General features: G+C 40.3%; 1 protein-coding gene across 1 annotated transcript in view; it reads left to right on the top strand.

The window, feature by feature from the left end:
- The window catches only part of SPIRE1 (spire type actin nucleation factor 1), a gene marked incomplete at both ends in the record, with an annotated part of 121308 nt that extends 103780 nt beyond the window's left edge, over positions 1 to 17528 (top strand). The window contains 8 exons of the mRNA XM_079533802.1: positions 1865 to 2028; positions 6920 to 7007; positions 7818 to 7960; positions 14019 to 14156; positions 15842 to 15912; positions 16591 to 16618; positions 16721 to 16857; positions 17270 to 17528. Coding sequence (XP_079389928.1) covers positions 1865 to 2028; positions 6920 to 7007; positions 7818 to 7960; positions 14019 to 14156; positions 15842 to 15912; positions 16591 to 16618; positions 16721 to 16857; positions 17270 to 17528 — 1028 coding nt within the window. The remainder of the gene's footprint in view (positions 1 to 1864; positions 2029 to 6919; positions 7008 to 7817; positions 7961 to 14018; positions 14157 to 15841; positions 15913 to 16590; positions 16619 to 16720; positions 16858 to 17269) is intronic.
- Positions 17529 to 18099: the final 571 nt, after the last annotated feature.

Here is an 18099-nt window from a genome sequence, read left to right as displayed (position 1 = left end):
AGTCAACTGCTTGCCAGCTAGTTATGGATCTCATGAAGTGGTGCTGGCAACAGGGAGGAGAGGCGGTTTAGTTTTTGTTTTCATGCTGTCACTTTCTGGAATTGCACAAAGCAGTCGTTACAGTAGGAATGCATTTGATGTGGAGGACACCCATGCTGTACTCGCAAAAATCTAGGAGGGGAGAAAAACATGACCTAGAAGCCATAATGCTAGTCAGGATAGCCATTAGCAAAGCCTTTGAAGATAGGAACTAAGGGATAGGGAGTCTAAGTCTTTGATTGCAACTCTTTGTAGGGAGGACCAGAAGGCAGTAATAATGCTGTAGTACACAGATTCACAGGCTTGGAATGTCATGACTTTAACAACCCAAATAATCCCCTTTTCTTGCATTCCCAATTGAAGATATGATTTATTGAGGAACTGTAATATGTCTGCTGCCCTTTCCCTCTGTTTTCAGCATATAACAGTGAGCTAATCAATTCTATTAAATGCATACTAATTTAACTCACTCTTCTTATTATTCATTTAAATAGCTGCTCTGGTGAGAATGTTGGAAATCTGACCTAATATGGCAACTAAGGGTTTGTCTATACTATGTAGTTTTAAATTAACTTTTCAAGAACAGCTTTTATCAGAGCCAGTTGTGTTGTAGCAGCAGTGACCATCTCTGTTTAAATCAGAGCAAGGCTGCAGGTGACTCCAAGTGAGGTGTGAGTACTTGCATTGTTGGCACTGGGAATATCTGGACTACATCATTTCTCTGCCGTAGTCCTTCTGGTAACCTAAGGTTCGAGTCGTTTGACCTTCCGTGCCTCTTGTCACCATAAGTAAAAATGGGAATAATAACACTTCATTACCCTAACCCTAAAATACCTGGAGGTATTTTGTTATTACAAGACTGGGAAAGGAGTCATGTAATTACATGGGTAGAAGAATGCATTTGTAGAAAGACCAGATACTTAGGCATACATGCAAATAGGAGATTAAAAGCTTCTCTTCATTCTCCCTCCAATGTAATTTTCTTCAGATCGGAATACTGCACTTTGTACTTTTATAGGGATAAAGCTGAATTATCAGAACAAACTCTAAGCTCCCCTAAAATATCAAAGCCTAGGTCATTATCTTAATGTCCAAGCTAAGCTCGGCTAAGCATGGCAGACCCTGGGCTTAAATTGCCAGAGATTCATCCTCATTGCACATGGCCAGAAACCCAGAGTAATTTATTTGGTGGTAATTTATTTTGGTGGTGTTTCTGCTGTTACATGAACATTTAGCTTCACAGACGTGTTTTTAATACAAATGACCACTCAAGCCCATGAACTGTGCATATTTTTGATGAGTGCTAGTTATTTAGCTCATTCTCATTCCTCTTCTGTGTTCTGCAGAATAAAGTATAATTCTGTCCTCACAGGAATAACAAGATTTACTCCACACTAAACCTCATAATTTCTGTGTGGCGTTGCCTTCAGATTCACTGGAAACCCACTTGTCCAGATACAACTGTACCTTCTTCTGATACTTAGTTAATTAGAGACTCTAAGTTGAAGGAAGAATATTTTTGTTTTCAACACAGGGATTTGTTTTTAAAGTTGACCAGGGTTAGTCTGGGATGTTTTTTAAGTGTTTTGCACCGCTGCTTTTCCCACTGCTTTCATTCCTTCATATTGCTTCTGTACCATAAGCCGTTGCCTGTAGTTCTCAGCAAAGTATTGCTGAAGTAGAACAATTGCACATGTAAAATATCACAATATGTTTTTTTTCCTTATGTGTGTATAGACTTTACAGTAAGGTTTGAGGAGGCAAAGCAGATTGATCTACTTAGGGCACAAGGTCCAAGCACTGACTGTTCTGTTTCTTTCGCTAGATGTCTCTGCGCCAGAGGCTGGAAGGAAGTCAGAGGATGGTTCTGTAGCAAATGGCAGCCTGGCATCACGGGGGAAGCAGAACGGGGCCACGCAAGTGACAGTGCAGCGGAAGAGACTCCTGAAGGCTCCCACATTGGCTGAACTTGACAGCTCAGATTCGGAGGTAAAATATCGGGGTTAACCTTGATTCTTGCTTGTCAGAACTTAGTCCTATTCCTTCATTGGCTGAACCAATCAGCTAAGTGTCTATGTAGACTGCAATGCGAATTTTATGTGGCTGCTTCAGAAATAACAAGATCAGGTCTCAGAAATCAGAACATTCTTTAAAAAGTTAAATGATGGTTTTGTCCTTAGTCCCAGTATTCACTCTTTTTTTATTTAATGCTCAGTATCTGTCCATAGTGTATGTGTAGCAGTTATGCTTTTGGGAATGCAGACAATTGTTTTTCACCCTTCTGGCACCCTTGCAGGAGCTGTCATTAAAGGCCTCAGATGTGAGCCCAGCCCTACCATACCAGCTGTTAAATAAGGAGAATCAGCTCTGCCAGAAAGTTTGCAATTCAGTGCAAATTCAGTGGGTTAGGCTGTTACGTAGGCTTAGGAAGTAACACCCGGCAAATGTTTGCAGATAGAGATGAGCAGACACTGCTTAGGTGGAGAAGCAACTTTGAATCCATTCTCTCTCAAATGGAGAATTAATGATTTTTAGAAAGCATTGAAAGAAGAAAGGAATAAAAAATCTCTCCAGTTTAAAAGCCACATTGAGTATAGCCTTTGAAGAGCACCAGTATTACATTGTCAGGAATGAATTTTGTCTTTTGGCCCAGTAATATTACTGAGATTGAACTTTTCTGAAAGTCAAGCTGTCAGGAAAGTCAGGGTTTATTTAGAGAGGCTAATTTTAACCAGGGGAAGGCAGTCTTCCCTGGCTCTTTCTCTGTATTAAATAGGGAGGGTGGGGTTTCCTGACAAGCACTTACAAAGGTATCTAAGCTGAGAGATAGGAGGCTGGGGAGAAATAAAATTGGAGATAAATGTATCTTTTTGTGTACTTTCCTTATCCCTGTAAAGTTGACCCTCTTTGTGTTGTGGGTTATCCTATGGGAGACTTGTATGTGTGCATAATTTGGTGCATCCATACTGAAAGCAGAAGAAATTAGCATTCTGAAATCTCTCAGCAGTGTTTAAAATTACAATAGAGGCTATGTGAGGTTTTGTTAATATTAACAAAGCTGGGCAGGACACAGGAATATTGAGACTTGTTAATGAAAGAATTGGATTTTGAACTCTTTTCAGCTTTTAGGTCAGTGCATCCTGAAGCTAATGCAGGATGATATCTCACACAGAAAAATGAGCAGAAATTAGAGAAAGAAAATTCTGTACAGGGAAACATTAAGCAATTATTGTGGGAAGGAAAAATTCAATGTATGAGTATTGATTAGGAATACCATGCAGGCAAGCAAAGTCATACAGAAAAAAAGCGTTGGGGCGTAGAGGAGAAGATAAAATGAAGAATAAATCAGTCACATCAAATTGTCACAGAGAACAGATGTTGTATTGGTTTGAGTCAAAAAAAGTAGCTGGTGAAGTAATTAAGAATATTAAAATGCCAAGCAGAGTACTGGTAGGGTTTCAGGAACAGTGCTAAAGTGGTGTAAACAAACATAATGGAAGGAGTTTGGATGAAATTTAACAAGCTGGCAAAGGCATGTGGGACATAGAAGATTTGAAGAAAGTGAAGTGTGCTCTGCCAGTATATCTTAATTGCTGAATTTTATTTCTGTGTAATAGCTGAAGTGTATATGTTGTCCTGTTTGGCTATAAGCATCTCAGGCACCTCTTTGCCTTCAGTTTGAATTGAGCTTAACCTATTTAGAGTTACTCACTGGGAGTTAAATTATGACTGTGTTATGTCCTAAATTACAGGCTGCAAATATCTGCACTGCTGAGCTACGGAGCTCCAAATAGGCTGTGATGCAAATGCATTTTTGTCCCCTGAATCCCCTTTGTTCTTTTCTCAGCTGTGCTGTGATGCTGTCTACAGCCCAGCACTCAGTATTGCCAGCCAGAGGTGAAAGAAATGGTCTGATATTGCCCTATACCCATTTGCTGGCAAGGATGAATATCGTACAAATCCTACTATCTGTCCTTGTTTTTCTCTGTGTTGCTAATAGAATCATGGATTCAGATGGGGAGGAGGAAGAGCCATTTTGCTTTTGGTTTAGAGAAGTAGAAATCCAATAGTCATTTTTGATACAGCTATGAAAATGGTGTCTTCATAATTTTGTCCGGCAACCTGGACAAAAATCATGTCAGTAGTGTAGTCAGATGGTTTACAGTGATGCCTTTAAAGCTGCAGCTTTCTCAGGACATTTAATATTACACATAAATTATATATATAATGTTTAAGTAATATTATTATATTATAAATTTAATGTTATAGTTATTCAGCTCTTAGTGAAAAAGTGCACAATTCCAGATGTTTGGTTTATCCAATCTCAGACATGAAAAGTCATATTGTCAGCCATAATAGTTAATAGTTGCTGTACTGATACAAAAAAATTTGAGCAATCATAGGTCAGTAACAGCATGTTCAGTGCCTGAGTTTGTGAACAGAAGTAATTTGAAATTATAAACTTGGAATACCTATTGTCTAAGTAGGATAACATGTCAACATGTACTCCTGGCTTCCATTCTCCCTGGATTGATGGTTTATACTTAGCCGTTGGCTCCAGACAGTTCATTCCCTATCATTCTTTAATATAAGAAGTTTAGCTTCTGGGATCTTTCTTGTAAGTCTTTACCATAGAGAAGCTGTTTATTGCCCTGTTTTTGTCTATTTCTTTCCCTCTCATTTTGAGGCTCCTAGGCCATCAAATAGCCCCCAGAAAAACTCAGATAGATACAGCACAAATTAGTGAGGTCAGACATTACTAATGATGTCGCTAGAGTTTTTTCACAAAAGTGGGGAAAAGATGGAGACATCCATGTGCTGCATAGCTTTGCAACATCTAAGATATCATATCCAGCTTGATTTCGGAAGTGATGTGAAGAATAGTTGTTTTTTAGCTATTTCTTTAGCAAGAGGTACCATAATCACTATTTTACAGTTTTATATGCAGTATATTTAGGCTTTTGACTTTTTCAGTTGTTCACCTTATTTTGTCTCTCATCTCCACACCGGTGTTTCAGGCACAGGAGAAATGCAAGAAAAATGAGAATCAGAAAAACATGTAAATAAGCTCTGTGCACAAACTTGCTTGAATCATGATTCAGTCTTCTATAAAACTTACTATGTAGGACAATAAAAAAAAGAACACTTGAAATTTTTGGTCAGGACCAGGTAGGATCCCACAGAACAAGAAACTTCAGGAGCAACGCGGGCTTGGATTGTGCTCCACAGAGAGCTGCTCTGCTCCTCTACAAGCTCCCCTCTAACCCTCACTGAAGTTCTGGCTGCTCTTCATTCACAGAAATGAGCAGTAGAACAGCATGGTTGTGTTTTTTAATTGATGGCTTGCTTAGTTCTTCATCCTAGCCTTCTAGCTCCTCTGGCAACGAAAAAGTAATCTTTTACATAGATGAATTTGACTTCTACAGATTGAATAGTTTAATGGTTTACTTTCTACAGGAGTTAACAGAATTTAAACATTGAACTCCAGACTTGTGAGCGCTGTTGTACCACTTCTAGAGAGCAGTGCATTCAGTTATCTTGTGAGTTCTGCAGTGGTCTTTTAGGGCAACCATGTGGTGTGAAGCAGTGAACTGCAGAGATATCTGAGTGAGCTCTGTAGCTGAACTATATTGGTTTGTGGATGCAAAACAGCTGGTGCAGTTAAATATGCTGTTTAGACTTCCCTACAATTTTCCCATCTCAAATGTCTGGAAGAGACATATTGGATATGTTAAAGTGAGTACATTGTTTTGGGGTCTGACCTGGTTGGAGATTTTTGCAGAAGACTGTCTTGAGGCATATACAGTGTTACAGCAAACATCACATCACAGTTTCTTTACATACATTGCATACATGTCCTTGGGCTAAGCAGAAAGTAGGATCACCTGATGGCAATTTGTTAAGGCCTCTGTCCTGTGATGCATGGTGTTCATTGAGGTGACCCTGCCAGCTTTTCTTTTCTGACTTGCTGTTACCAAAGGCAGCATTCTTTCAGTTAGTGGGGATTTTCCTGCTTGCAGTTCAATAATGAGAGAAATCTGCGTGAGAAAGAGAGGCTCAGCCACTTGCTGGATTTTTGAGCTGGCCACCTCTTGTAAGTCTTGACAATTTAAGTGACTGTGAAACTCCTCAGTTAAAAGCATTCACATTGGAGCTAAACAGCATTCACAATCAGTCCTTCAACTCTGTTCCTTGGGGAGGCTCTGTTGATTCATGTATCTTACTGGTATCTGGTGGCTGAAGACAGAGGTTTGGGATGGGATGATTTGGTGATTTGGGTGTCATAATGCCTTGGATACCTGACAGGTGTTAGTCAAAGCCTGCTTCACCTTGGGCTTGACTTTGGCTTCTGTGATGAAACACAAAATGAAGATTCCTTTTAAATACATAAGAAAGGAGAAAAATACACTGGGATTAGTAATTACAGAACAGTGCCATGGAAGTCAGCTTCCTGTACCTGTTATTCCTTTGGAAACTGGAGAAATCCAAGGACTGATTTCTTGCTAGTGTGAGACATAAAATTGACTTACTGCATTTCCTGTAGTTAAAAGTCCTTCAAAGATCTTGAGTACAATTACTGGTGGAAAAGTAAATAGAAAAACAGTAGATTTGTTTTGCTCCTGTTCTTTAATGTGGTGGTTAAATGCACTGAATTCCAACCATGTACCATTTATATTCCAGTTTTTGCAAAAGTTGAGCTTAGAAAATTACATAGCTCTGTGTAGAGTGAACATTTTTTCTCAGGACTTCTTCTAGGGCTTTGTGTGATTTAAAGTGGTAAAATGCCTTTGATAGCTTGTGATTTCTACATGCTAACAAGCAGTAAGAGAAGAAAAAATAATTTCTGATGAATTCTACTTCTTCTCATCTTCCCACACAGGAGGAATCAGTGCACAAATCAACAAGTAGCAGCAGCATCTCCCCCTCACAAGTGGAAGACCCCTCGCAGGAAGGTACCAGCAGAAAGAGTGAGTTTTAGAGTGCCTGCTTTCACTTAGTTCTGTTGCCTTCTGTTATGTGAACTTTGACACTCTTACAGAAAGCTGAAGCTGAGTGTAAATTGAATAAATCTGAACCTTGGAACATGCTGAATAGGACAAACGTAGTAATTAGTGAGTGGAAGGCCTATACTATATGTGGACATCTTTGTGAAACAGAAAAGCCATATTTGAAACTGTCAGGGAATTGTAAAGGAAGTCAGAAGTGCATATTTCAGCTATGTTCATCTCAGAAGGGCTTGTTGCTGCAGAAACACATTCTAAACCAGTGTAAAAGCCAATTTCAGTATTTTCAGCACCTTTGACATCGATGAATGTACTTGTTTGAAAGACACCTAGTAATCACCAATATGTCTCATAAGCAAAGTACTTACTGTCAAGAGGGGTAAATCCAATCTTTTTGTTTCAGGCAGTTATGGTAGGCTTTACTGTACAACAGGATTTCCAGTTTCACTGGAAAGCTTTTGTAATTAAATATGTAATCTGTGCACAGTGGTGAAATAATTTGTATAAGCCAGTATTTTGGCACTCCAAATTTTTATTCAGTGATAAATGGATAGTAGCATGCCTGTATTTGCTGGTCTTACAAGTTACAATTCCTGTTCTTTCAGTCTTGAAAATGTAATCAGTGTGATACTTGTATTGAAGAGTGTGGAAGTGTAATTTGAGCCCCCAGCAATAGGAATTCTAGGAAATCAATGACTGTTTCAAGTACTGAGCAATGTTATCCAACACTCTGTTTTACAAGAACTAATTCTTTTATGCTGGTTGAATCTTTAGCACCTCCAAAGTTCTTGCCCATATCATCTACACCACAGCCAGAGAGACGGCAGCCACCTCAGAGACGACACTCCATTGAAAAGGAAACTCCAACCAATGTCAGACAGTTTCTACCACCTTCAAAACAGAGCTCCAGATCACTTGTAAGTGGAGTGGGTGGTAGGAGAGAGAAAAAGAGGCATGCTAAAAGTATAATGAAAATTAAAACTTGGCTTCAGTGTGATTAGAACTTGACTCAAAGAAAACTCCTGAGTTCAGAAACAGCCCTGGGCTACTAAAGACGTTTTGAAATCAAGATTTGAACTTTCTGATTAACCCAAAATCCCAGGTACAGATGCCTCGGAAAATATGTGCACTTTGATTAGGACTCTGGATAAAGCCATGTGCCTTGCTTTTATTTCAGAATGTTACCAAAACAGGCAAACTTTGCCTTACTGATTTTCCATTTGAATAGAGACAATTCCAAAGCTCTGGATTTTTTTAAATGCTTTTTTTTATTATTTAGTTTTTGGCAGCATTTTAGTTAATGGCTGAATGAATGAAAGGGCTTCTTCTCCTTCTACTGTAAGAATTTGTGTGGTTAATGTTTATACATGCAAAAGCTCTTTCAGTAATCCAAATCAAGGTTTGTTTATGTTGCTTTGTTGAAGTCACTGAGGCAAAAAACTGTATTACTACTTGAAAAGAAAGTACAGTACATTTGATCAATTAGCTTTAATTGAGAGCTGTTTTCCAACAGAGTATAAGAGTAACGGGTATGAAATCTTGGCTCTTTTATGCTGACCTACTGATTAGTGCTTTGTAATTTCATGCAGGATATGTTCCTCGTCTCTTTTTCCCTCCAGCAGGGTTTTGAAGTACACCCCATAAGGTGCTGGTGAATAGAGAAATCAATAAACACATCTTAGTTCTGAAAGGAAGGGAAAATTCACTCGCCCTGTATTGTAAAGCAGTGGTATTAGTGGGCTTTGAAGAGTGTTCTTGTTGTTCACCCAGGCAGTGGTGGCCAGGATCTGAATCCATTAGTTGATGATAAACTAGCAAGAAAATAATCTCTAGATATTCTCACAACATGCTTCCTCCATTTCAGAGGGTCTGCTGGATTTTGTTTATTATATCTTTCCACAAGAACATGGTTTCTCATTCATGGTGAAGGTGATGTAGTAGCATGTTGATAAACACAGCACAGGTAGACTTCTGCTGAAATGAGCCTGGAGCATAACGCATTGCACCAGAATCAGATGGAGGGTTCCTTCGGTACGTGTTTGAAGATGCTCTCATATAAAATGGATCGTTGTGAGTGCCTGCTGGCTGCACTCAAGGTATGGGCAAGTACAGGACTTATTTTCTGATAGGTCCATAGTCGTTCCCATACACACTGTTGAAAGGGAGGAGGGGAGAAGGCATTGCATGTTATACTGAGGCATTTGCTCCATCGCTTTTTTAATCCATAGAATTATGGTGCATCGTTATAATATTGATCTCATCTCATGTATTCGAAGGGATCATGCAACTGTAGAATCTTAGTTATGAGGCTTTTATTTTGAACAGGGGAAACAAGTTCTCAACCTTTTTGGCCACATATGCATTTTCATATAGATGCCTATTTCTAGGCATATGCTCACTGACATATGCCTAGAAAAATAATATATGAAATAAAACTGCTGCCGAAAAATGAATTACATTATTCAATTCCTGCTAAAAGTATTAAAGAAAAAGGGAGAAAAGACAGTAGGTATATCAGGGAAGTGCGGGAACACATGAGAAAGATTTTACTAATTTCTTTTCTTTTGGACTTTTTGATTTCTAGATAGCTGTCACCTAGTTGGTTTTGGCTATGGAGTGAGAGAGAAGGAAAATCAGCAGTGAAATGATGTTCCTTTAATAAGAACCTGTCCTATTTGATGCCTGGAGAGTAAATTCTCTGACTTGGCAATAGTGCCCTCTAGGGTGTGACAGACAACACCCATAGTCCTTCTGGTTTTAGTTCGATAGGTTTGTGACATGATGGCACTGTCCCAGTTACACTTGCTGGCTTCCTGCAAAGCCCTTCCTTCCCTGCAGGATGCCAGCTTGTGTCAGTGGCCATGCCAGGTGCTGTATGTGTAACCGTGCTGTTCCCTCACTGAACACTTCGCAATACCTGAAGAATATGATTTTTTTTTAATTTGACTTCACGCTTCTTCATCCCTTCCTCCAGGATTGATGGAGTTTCATTTCTTATCACCCGCTCCTGTGGCCGCAGTTTCTCTTCAAGGTGGAAGAGGCCTCATCAATAAATAGCTCTCCATGCCAGAGCAAACAGACAGGAGTTTGCTGCAGTCTCTTAGCAGGATTAGCAAGAAACTGGTCTGTCTTGCATACTAACTATGGTTTTGTGAACTGGCATCTCATCAGACAGAGGGAGTTATTGCTGAGCAGGTGGGGAAGGGAAACAAACTTGGTAAAAGACCGACAGTCGTCCTTTTGATGTGTTGTCTTGCCAGTGCTCCCTGGAAGGCAGGTTTCTGTGGGACCAGCCTGGTGGTGTGTGTACTGCAGTGAGCTAACTTGGTGCCTAGAGATGAAGCTGTGTCCTGATATGTACATATGAATGCCTTTGTAGATTGTTTGCTTTTTTTTCTTTTCTTTTTTTTATCAACATCATCATTATTTTTCATGACCTAGAGGACCAAAGCTAATGATTTCATTTATACACAGCATTCGCTTTTCTGCTTCCTATCTATTGTTCAGGTTCCTAGGATAAGGAGTTTATTTCCAAGGATGACTTTCAGACCACTTTTTTCAACTATGCAAACAGCTTCTCTGCTCAGCTCTCATCCCATTGAAGCAGCCATGTGTGGGGTGGCAGGGGCTATGTACTATCTCTGTGAGAGAGCTTTTGCCAGCAGGTGGAAACCCGCAAAGGTTTGCCTCTTTTTGCTGGCTTTGGAAATCACCTTCACCAGCATGTTCCCTCTTTGGGGAGCACTTCCTAAGCTGTGGCAAGAATTAAAGCTTAGGGTGGGACACTGCACCTGATTGACATTGATTTCAGTGTGTGTAGGATATTTGTGTGTCTTCAATCACTTCACGGGGAAAAGAAATCAGTTCTGAAAGGACAGCAAACTAAAAATGCAACATCACAAGACTGTCAGTGGGACGGACTTTAAACTTTACAGCACATGAAGATCCAGCAGAAAAAAAATTAAAAACAAAAAAACAAAAAACAGCAAAACTATTGTAATGCTTGGACTATGTTGAAAAGAGTGAGCCTTTGTGTTTCTAGTGAGAAACATTCAACACCCTGTAGAATGGAATGACATTTGCAATCTGTTTCACTTGAAAACATGCAAATGGTTTTGGTCCTCTGCACAGTTTTGTATCAGAACTTAGAGAATAATTCCTAACTATTCCTAGGGAGGCAAGCCCACTAACAAGAAAAAATGATTAATTTCCCCCTATGTAGAATCAAACAGTAATTGATTTTTTCTTTTGCTTGTCCCAACTAATAAGTGAGAGTGCAGTCTTCTGCAGGAGAGCTGAGACTCCCAGATGAACTTTCAGTCTGCAAAATCAATGAGACCTTAGAGTGCTTGACTAACCATGAAGTGCAGAATTTAGAGTCCAATCTGGCACATGTTCCTATTGCAATTTACTGGTGTAACTCATTTGACTGCCTGGTGACATCTTTTAATGAGAATTTTTACAAGGAATATTGTAAAAAAGATAGTCATAAGACTGATCAGGTGCATTATGCTGAGAATGACCTACAAAGCACTTTATTTCACATTATGAACATATAATCCTTACTACCTGCTTTTCCTGAGTAGAAGAAGTTAAGTTAGACATACACACCTTAAGTTGTTACAGTATATAAAATGACTGCACAGTCAAAGCTTTAAGCCAATTTTCATGAGGATCGTGGAAACTCCAAGTTTAAATTAGTATTTTTAAATGAGATTATTTCCTTTAAAAATAAGAATACTGACTAACCTTGAATGTTAAAATGAGTATTGACTACAATTCCAGAAAATCAAGGCCATTCAAATCACATTTTGCCTTTAGTATGTTCTGTCATATGCAGGTTGCGCAGAGAACTGTAGTTATCTCATTTGCAGCTGCCTGACTTGAGCAGATCATTGCTCAAGTTTGAGTAATAACCCCAAAGCATCACTGTTTAATGAAGTTTAGTCAGTGCTTAGTGTAATTTTAATTAATTTCAGTGCCTTACAGCTAGTGTCGAAATGAAAGATTTTCTTGTGTACTTATTTCTATGCCAAAAAGGGAAAAAAAAATTCAAGCAGTTTTCTGAAATCGGCATAATATTTATCTTTTATTTAATGTTGCATTAACATTTTGTTGTCCTTGTGTAACCTCTGGAATTAAAACATTAGCATTTAAACATGTGAACATTTTTTTCTATGTTTCCCCTGTTGCCTGCAACTATTTCTACATGCTGTAGCAGTAATCATTTTTGATTGGTACAGCAGACCCACACTATTCCCCCGGTAGCTGCTCTGCACCTATAGTAGATCTACAGACTGTCTTCAAAGGAGCAATACTCACTGACATCATCGTCCTATAAATTAATGGAGCGGGCGCACATGAGGGGGAAGGAAGTGCCTCCAAGTAAGAACTGTGTTTCTAAAGGACCTAAAGCTCTGATTGATGAAAAGCATTCAGCTTGCCTCATTCACCCCAGTCAGTTTCTCAGTCTCCCACGATGCAGAACTGAGGTTTTCTGCTGGCATTGTGTGCATCACGCTTTCCCACCCACTTCCTCTCCCATCTCACCCGGCCCACCGCCGTGCTTCCCTGTAGCGAGGCAGTTGCTATGGGAAGGACCAGAATGAAGTGCCAGTGGCAGCCAGTTAGCTGTGAAGTCTCATAATGAACAGAAGGCATTTTGTTTGGCTGTGCTGTGTTATACCTCAGAGCAAATTGCAGTTGTTTTTGACATAGTTTGTTCTTTCCAGAAAACTAGCACCCATACACCCCAAAGGTTTAGCTGGCAAATCTAACAAAGTTAACTCAATTCTAGTCTTTTGTGGGGTGCCTTAAACAGAGCGAAGTTTCTTTGTGTTCCCTTTCTAGATAGGTAAGACAACAATTTTTAAAAATGTGGTGGTTCCTAAATGCTAATGTTTGCCAGGTCTGCAACGTAGAAAGATTTTCTTTTTTATCTAATGGAAAGACAGAACCAAACTCTGGGTCCATGTAAGTTGAATATTTCACAATTAATCTGAACCATCTCTTCAGTGTATAAATTAAACCTCCAAACTGCTGGCCGTGTCTTTGTGTTTGCAGGAAAAATTTCTTTCCATTATTCAAAGAGCATTGGATGTCATTGTCATTACCACACAGCAGCCCCTGTGAGCTCGCTGAAAGGGTTCACTAAGCATAAGGCGATGGGAATTCCCACAGAGGTTTCTGTCTTTCTGTTGGAGCTGTATAATCAACTACAGGGCTGGATTACAAATTGGGTTGGTGCTTTTATTCTTTGGTACCAAATTCAGGAGTTCTCTACTCAATATTCTCCATCACGATGTAATACAGAACGTACAGAAACTGTGTCGGTGGGAAGTTGTTGGGTCATTCTCTATTTCATTCTTTGCCGTTCGTAATCCAACACTGGGTAGCCAGTTCTCTATTTGAAGGTTACCCTGTAAAGCTTAAATTGCCGCTGTTGCTTTCTGGTGGCAGAAAGGAGAGCCTGTCTGTCTGGATTCCCTTAGCTTTTTGTTGTTAGATCACATGAACACCAAGATGTGGTACCACTGAATAAAAAATTCTGCTAGAATGGGCTACTACTGACTTTCCTCGGCCATTCTGGGCACCACAAAGTGTCAAAGAAATCATGTGTTCTTAGGAATACTTAAAAGTAAAACCATGTGCCAAATTACCTTTCTGCTTTCTAATTATAAACCTGAATGTCAATTAAAATCAGTATTTGTAGTGAAAGACAAATGGAGAGAAGATTCAAATGGCTTGAGGAGGGAGAATGAACAAAACGCATTGTGGAGGCTGAACATCACACCACTGAGATTGCACTGTCATGGTTTCAGATGATTTGAAACTCATGTGATGCCCATGAATGAGCCAATGCTATTGAGGGGAGAAACTCCTTTTCTGGAGTTACTAACCAGGTGGTTGGCTGTCTAGGTTGAAATGTAGAAGAAGCAATTTGGCTTTGAAGTAACATGGATTTTTGGCTTCCAGGAGGAGTTTTGTTACCCAGTGGAGTGTCTGGCTCTGACGGTGGAGGAAGTCATGCACATCCGTCAGGTGCTGGTGAAGGCAGAGCTGGAAAAGTACCAGCAGTATAAAGATGTCTACACTGCTCTGAAGAAAGGAAAGGTATGGCTGAGCCCAGGGAGGCCGCAAGCGGGAGGTTGGTTGCACAGACCTCTGTTTACATCTTCAAGCTGGTGGGAAGCTGGAAGCAGGCATCAGAGTTTGCAAAAATTGAGATTGTAAAATCATAGAATCATCAATTGGCCTGGGTTGAAAAGGACCACAATGATCATCTAGTTTCAACCCCCCCCCCCCCATTTGTTTCTTACCCTGTATTGAAGAAGACAGACCACCAAACTTCCCCTTGAATTTATTACACATGGGTCAGCTTGTGTTGAATTAGATACATAAACATAAAAACTTTATACAGAAATACCTTCCTTATACCTTCTATAGAAATGCAGCAGTGTTTGTGGTAATCAGAACATATCTGTATATTTATGTTTTAAATTTCAATAAGGTCTTTTCTGCCCACATCTTCTGCAGTATTACTCAGCATTTCTATTCCAAAAAATAGAATTACAGCTAGCAGTAGGTAATTACAAGAGGTTTGTTATAAGTAGCCTATTTTCCCCTATATCAACTGAATCTTCCTTTCTGCACTTAATTCCCATTTCTAGAGTAGGAACATTTGTAGTCTCTGTGACCCAGTAGCAAGTTTTCTCACCTTACGAAAGCTCCTAGTGTCTGGTTATAGTCTGGGCCATACTCTGCTTGGTTGGAGGTTTGCCTAGCCCGTGCCTGGCTTCTGTCTCCAGCTGTTAAGTGCTGCACCTGGTGTGATTTCTCCTGTTGCTTTGAGGTATTTCTTCAGGCTCCACCCTTCCTGTGCAGTGCATCTTGTGAGCAGTGTCCTGCGCTAACCAGCAGTTTGAGCTTTGCTGTGGCATTTGTAAGTTAGAAATAAAGCACGCTAGAGAACTGCAAGTACTTGAAAACCAGAACAATCCTGAACATGAAATACTGGAGGACCCATTAACTAACATTTTTTTTCCTGTGAATTGCGGATTGGGGATTGATATTTACCAGTGGAAGCAATGTCTTTTCCCTTTCTTTTGACTTGTGCTTCTCAAACACCTCCAGTAGGCATATTTTGACTGCATAATGTATTTTAACTCCAGGCTGTGATTAATATGCTGATGTAAAGATTTGATTGATTTAAGGCAGAAGAACCAAAATCTGAAGACTTCAATTAGCTGTGGATTCAGCTGTTGCATATTGTCATGCAACATAAAGCGTAGTAATGAGCTTTTATCAGATCTCATAGTGAGTTGGTGCTTTAATTTACCCCACTATTAAAATTGTTCCCTTTTATTTTTAATCAGATTTGTCTAGCCTCACATCCCTGTCTTTGGATCCCATTGTGTCATCTGTATGACAAAAAAAGCTTTTCCTTGTTCAGTGCCCCTTCTTCATATAAATGTTTATAACCTATGATGCCTGGCTCCTTTCACTGAACCAAACAGGTTTTCCTCAAGTAAGGCAGCTGTAGTAGCTCATTCCTGGACTTTCTCTGGTGTTCAGAAACATACGATTGGAAGAGAATCATCAAATCTTATCACAGGCAACCACTTAATATTCCAGAACCCAGCACAGATGATTAGGAACAAGAGCATTTAAAAGTTAAAAGAATATTTTAAAAGAATATTTCTTAATATATGAAGATACAGTTCTTTTCAATATCCTCTTGGAAGCATGAACTTGTGTGGAACTTGCCTAACATGGGAACTTCTCCGTTCTTCTTTCAGCTCTGCTTTTGCTGTCGGACAAGAAGGTTTTCTTTCTTTACCTGGTCTTACACCTGTCAGTTCTGTAAAAGGTAAATACTTAGTATCTGTTAATAAATAAGTACTATTACAGAATGAAAAACGTGGAGTTGTACCTTAGATCACCCCAAATGCTGCATAGTGTTGATTGTTTCCATTTAACAGTCCAGGTTTAAAAACAAATATTGTAAGTATGCTAAAATGGATCTTTTGTAAGTGATGTGCTTCCTTGGACTGAAAGACTCTTTATCAGGGTCTGTTGTGATAGGACAAAGGGAAATGGTTTCAAACTTAAAGAAGGGAGATTTAGGTTGGATATAAGGAAAGATTTACAATGAAGGTGATCATAAGACCAACATGTAGACACTCAAGGCTGGGCTGGATGGGGCTCTGAGCAACCTGATGTAGCTGCAGGTGTCGCGGTTCATTGCAGGGCAGTTGGACTAGTTGGCCTTTAAGGGTCCCTTCCAATTCTGAGGATTCTCTGATTTTTGATCAAAAGTAAAAGAAACATTAATTTCCCGTTTTTTCCCCCTTTTTTCTTTTTGTAGCTGTAGTTCTTGTTTAGTATTCCTCTTCACTTTTGGCTTCATGTTCTGATTAAGTTTTTTTATTGATGAAACATTAAAACAAAAGTGTTTGGGTAAGGAGTTGGGGTATTTATCCCTTATTCTTGATGTCAGTAAGGCATAGCCCAGTTAAATAACTCAGGCTTTCATTTTCTTACACAGGCCTGTATGCTCACAGTGCTGCAAAAAGGTAAGTAAACACATTTCTGATTCACTCCTTTCTGAAAAGCTGTCATCTTTGGAAATGATACTGCATCTTTCTTATATCACATGTTCCTTCTGTGCTCAACAGATGCGATTGCCATCAAAGCCATATTCCACTCTCCCCATCTTCTCACTGGGACCTTCCACCTTGCAGCGAGGAGAAAGCTTCATGAGGCCAGAGAAGCCCTCCACCAGCCACCACCGGTCACTGCGGAGCATGCCCAGGTGAGAAGCAACTGCGGTCACCTGTGTGCACTGGAAATGCCTCTTGGAGTTACAAACTCCAGTGCCAGGACTGGAGCAAACTGGAGCACAGGAGGTTCCCTCTGAACACCAGGAGCACTTCTGTGCTGTGCAGGTGATGGAGCACTGGTACAGGCTACCCAGAGGCTGAGGAGTCTTCTCCTTGGAGGTCTCCAGAAGCTGCCTGGCCATGGTCCTGGGCACACTACCCAACTGCACACAAACTTCCAGCTGGTGACTCGGCAGTCTTGCTAAGCCAGGTGTCATTTTTGGGATAGGAGGAAACAGAAAGGTTTTGAATCCAGTTGTTTTTTGCTGTTTTCTGAAGGCGCCCCAGGGTGCTCTCTGCAATGCTGCTGCATATTGAGACTAGTCCTGCTGTTTTGCTTTTCAGGTTGGCCTCAAGGTCCAAATCTGTGGATAAGTCACACGAAGAGCTGCAGTTTCCCAAAGAGTTAATGGAGGACTGGAGCACGATGGAGGTGTGCGTGGACTGCAAGAAGTTTATTTCAGAAATCATCAATTCGAGCCGGCGCAGCCTGTCCCTGGCCAACAAGCGAGCCAGGTTAAAAAGGAAGACACAGTCCTTCTATATGTCATCTCCAGGAACCTCTGACTACCGCCCCTCCGAGAGAACTATCAATGAGATCTGAGCCTTGTGCCTTTTTCTTTGCTTTTGTCTTCATGAGGTCATCGTCTGTAGGAGAGGTCACCAAAACGGGGTTGTTCTTCCGTTGCTTCATTTCACTCGACTGGCTTGGATCTGCATTCAGTCGCAGAGTTTCCTACCGCCATGTTTTCCAGACATGCAGAAGCTGTGTTTTTATCTGGACAGAACGACATGCAGCAGGTCAGCTGCTTGCACTGGGAGAAAATCAACAATTTGCAATCGTTGCCTCTTTTGTATGCGTGCATTGAAACTAGAAAGCTTTTTCTTGCTTTCAGTCTTTTTTTTTTAACCATTCTTTGAATCATTTTCTGGAGTTGAGCTAAAATGTGTGCTTAACGGAGAACCCGATCTAACAAAGTCAGTGCTAGTGCAGTAGCAAGCAGTAAGTCATATTGGCATTACCAAGCTAGCAATGCTCACATCCTGCTTTCAGAGCTCACCAGGCACTGGTGTGAGTGGCTGTGCTCCGAGCAGTCCTTCTTTGAACCATTTCTGTTGCTCTGAGGTCAGAGTCCAACATGGGACTGCGGTGTCTGGGCCCTGGGGCAGAAGGT

The sequence above is a fragment of the Tetrao urogallus genome (assembly GCF_951394365.1).
Source record: "Tetrao urogallus genome assembly, chromosome: 3".
Lineage (NCBI taxonomy): Eukaryota > Metazoa > Chordata > Aves > Galliformes > Phasianidae > Tetrao > Tetrao urogallus.
This window is presented reverse-complemented; position numbering and strand designations above follow the sequence as displayed.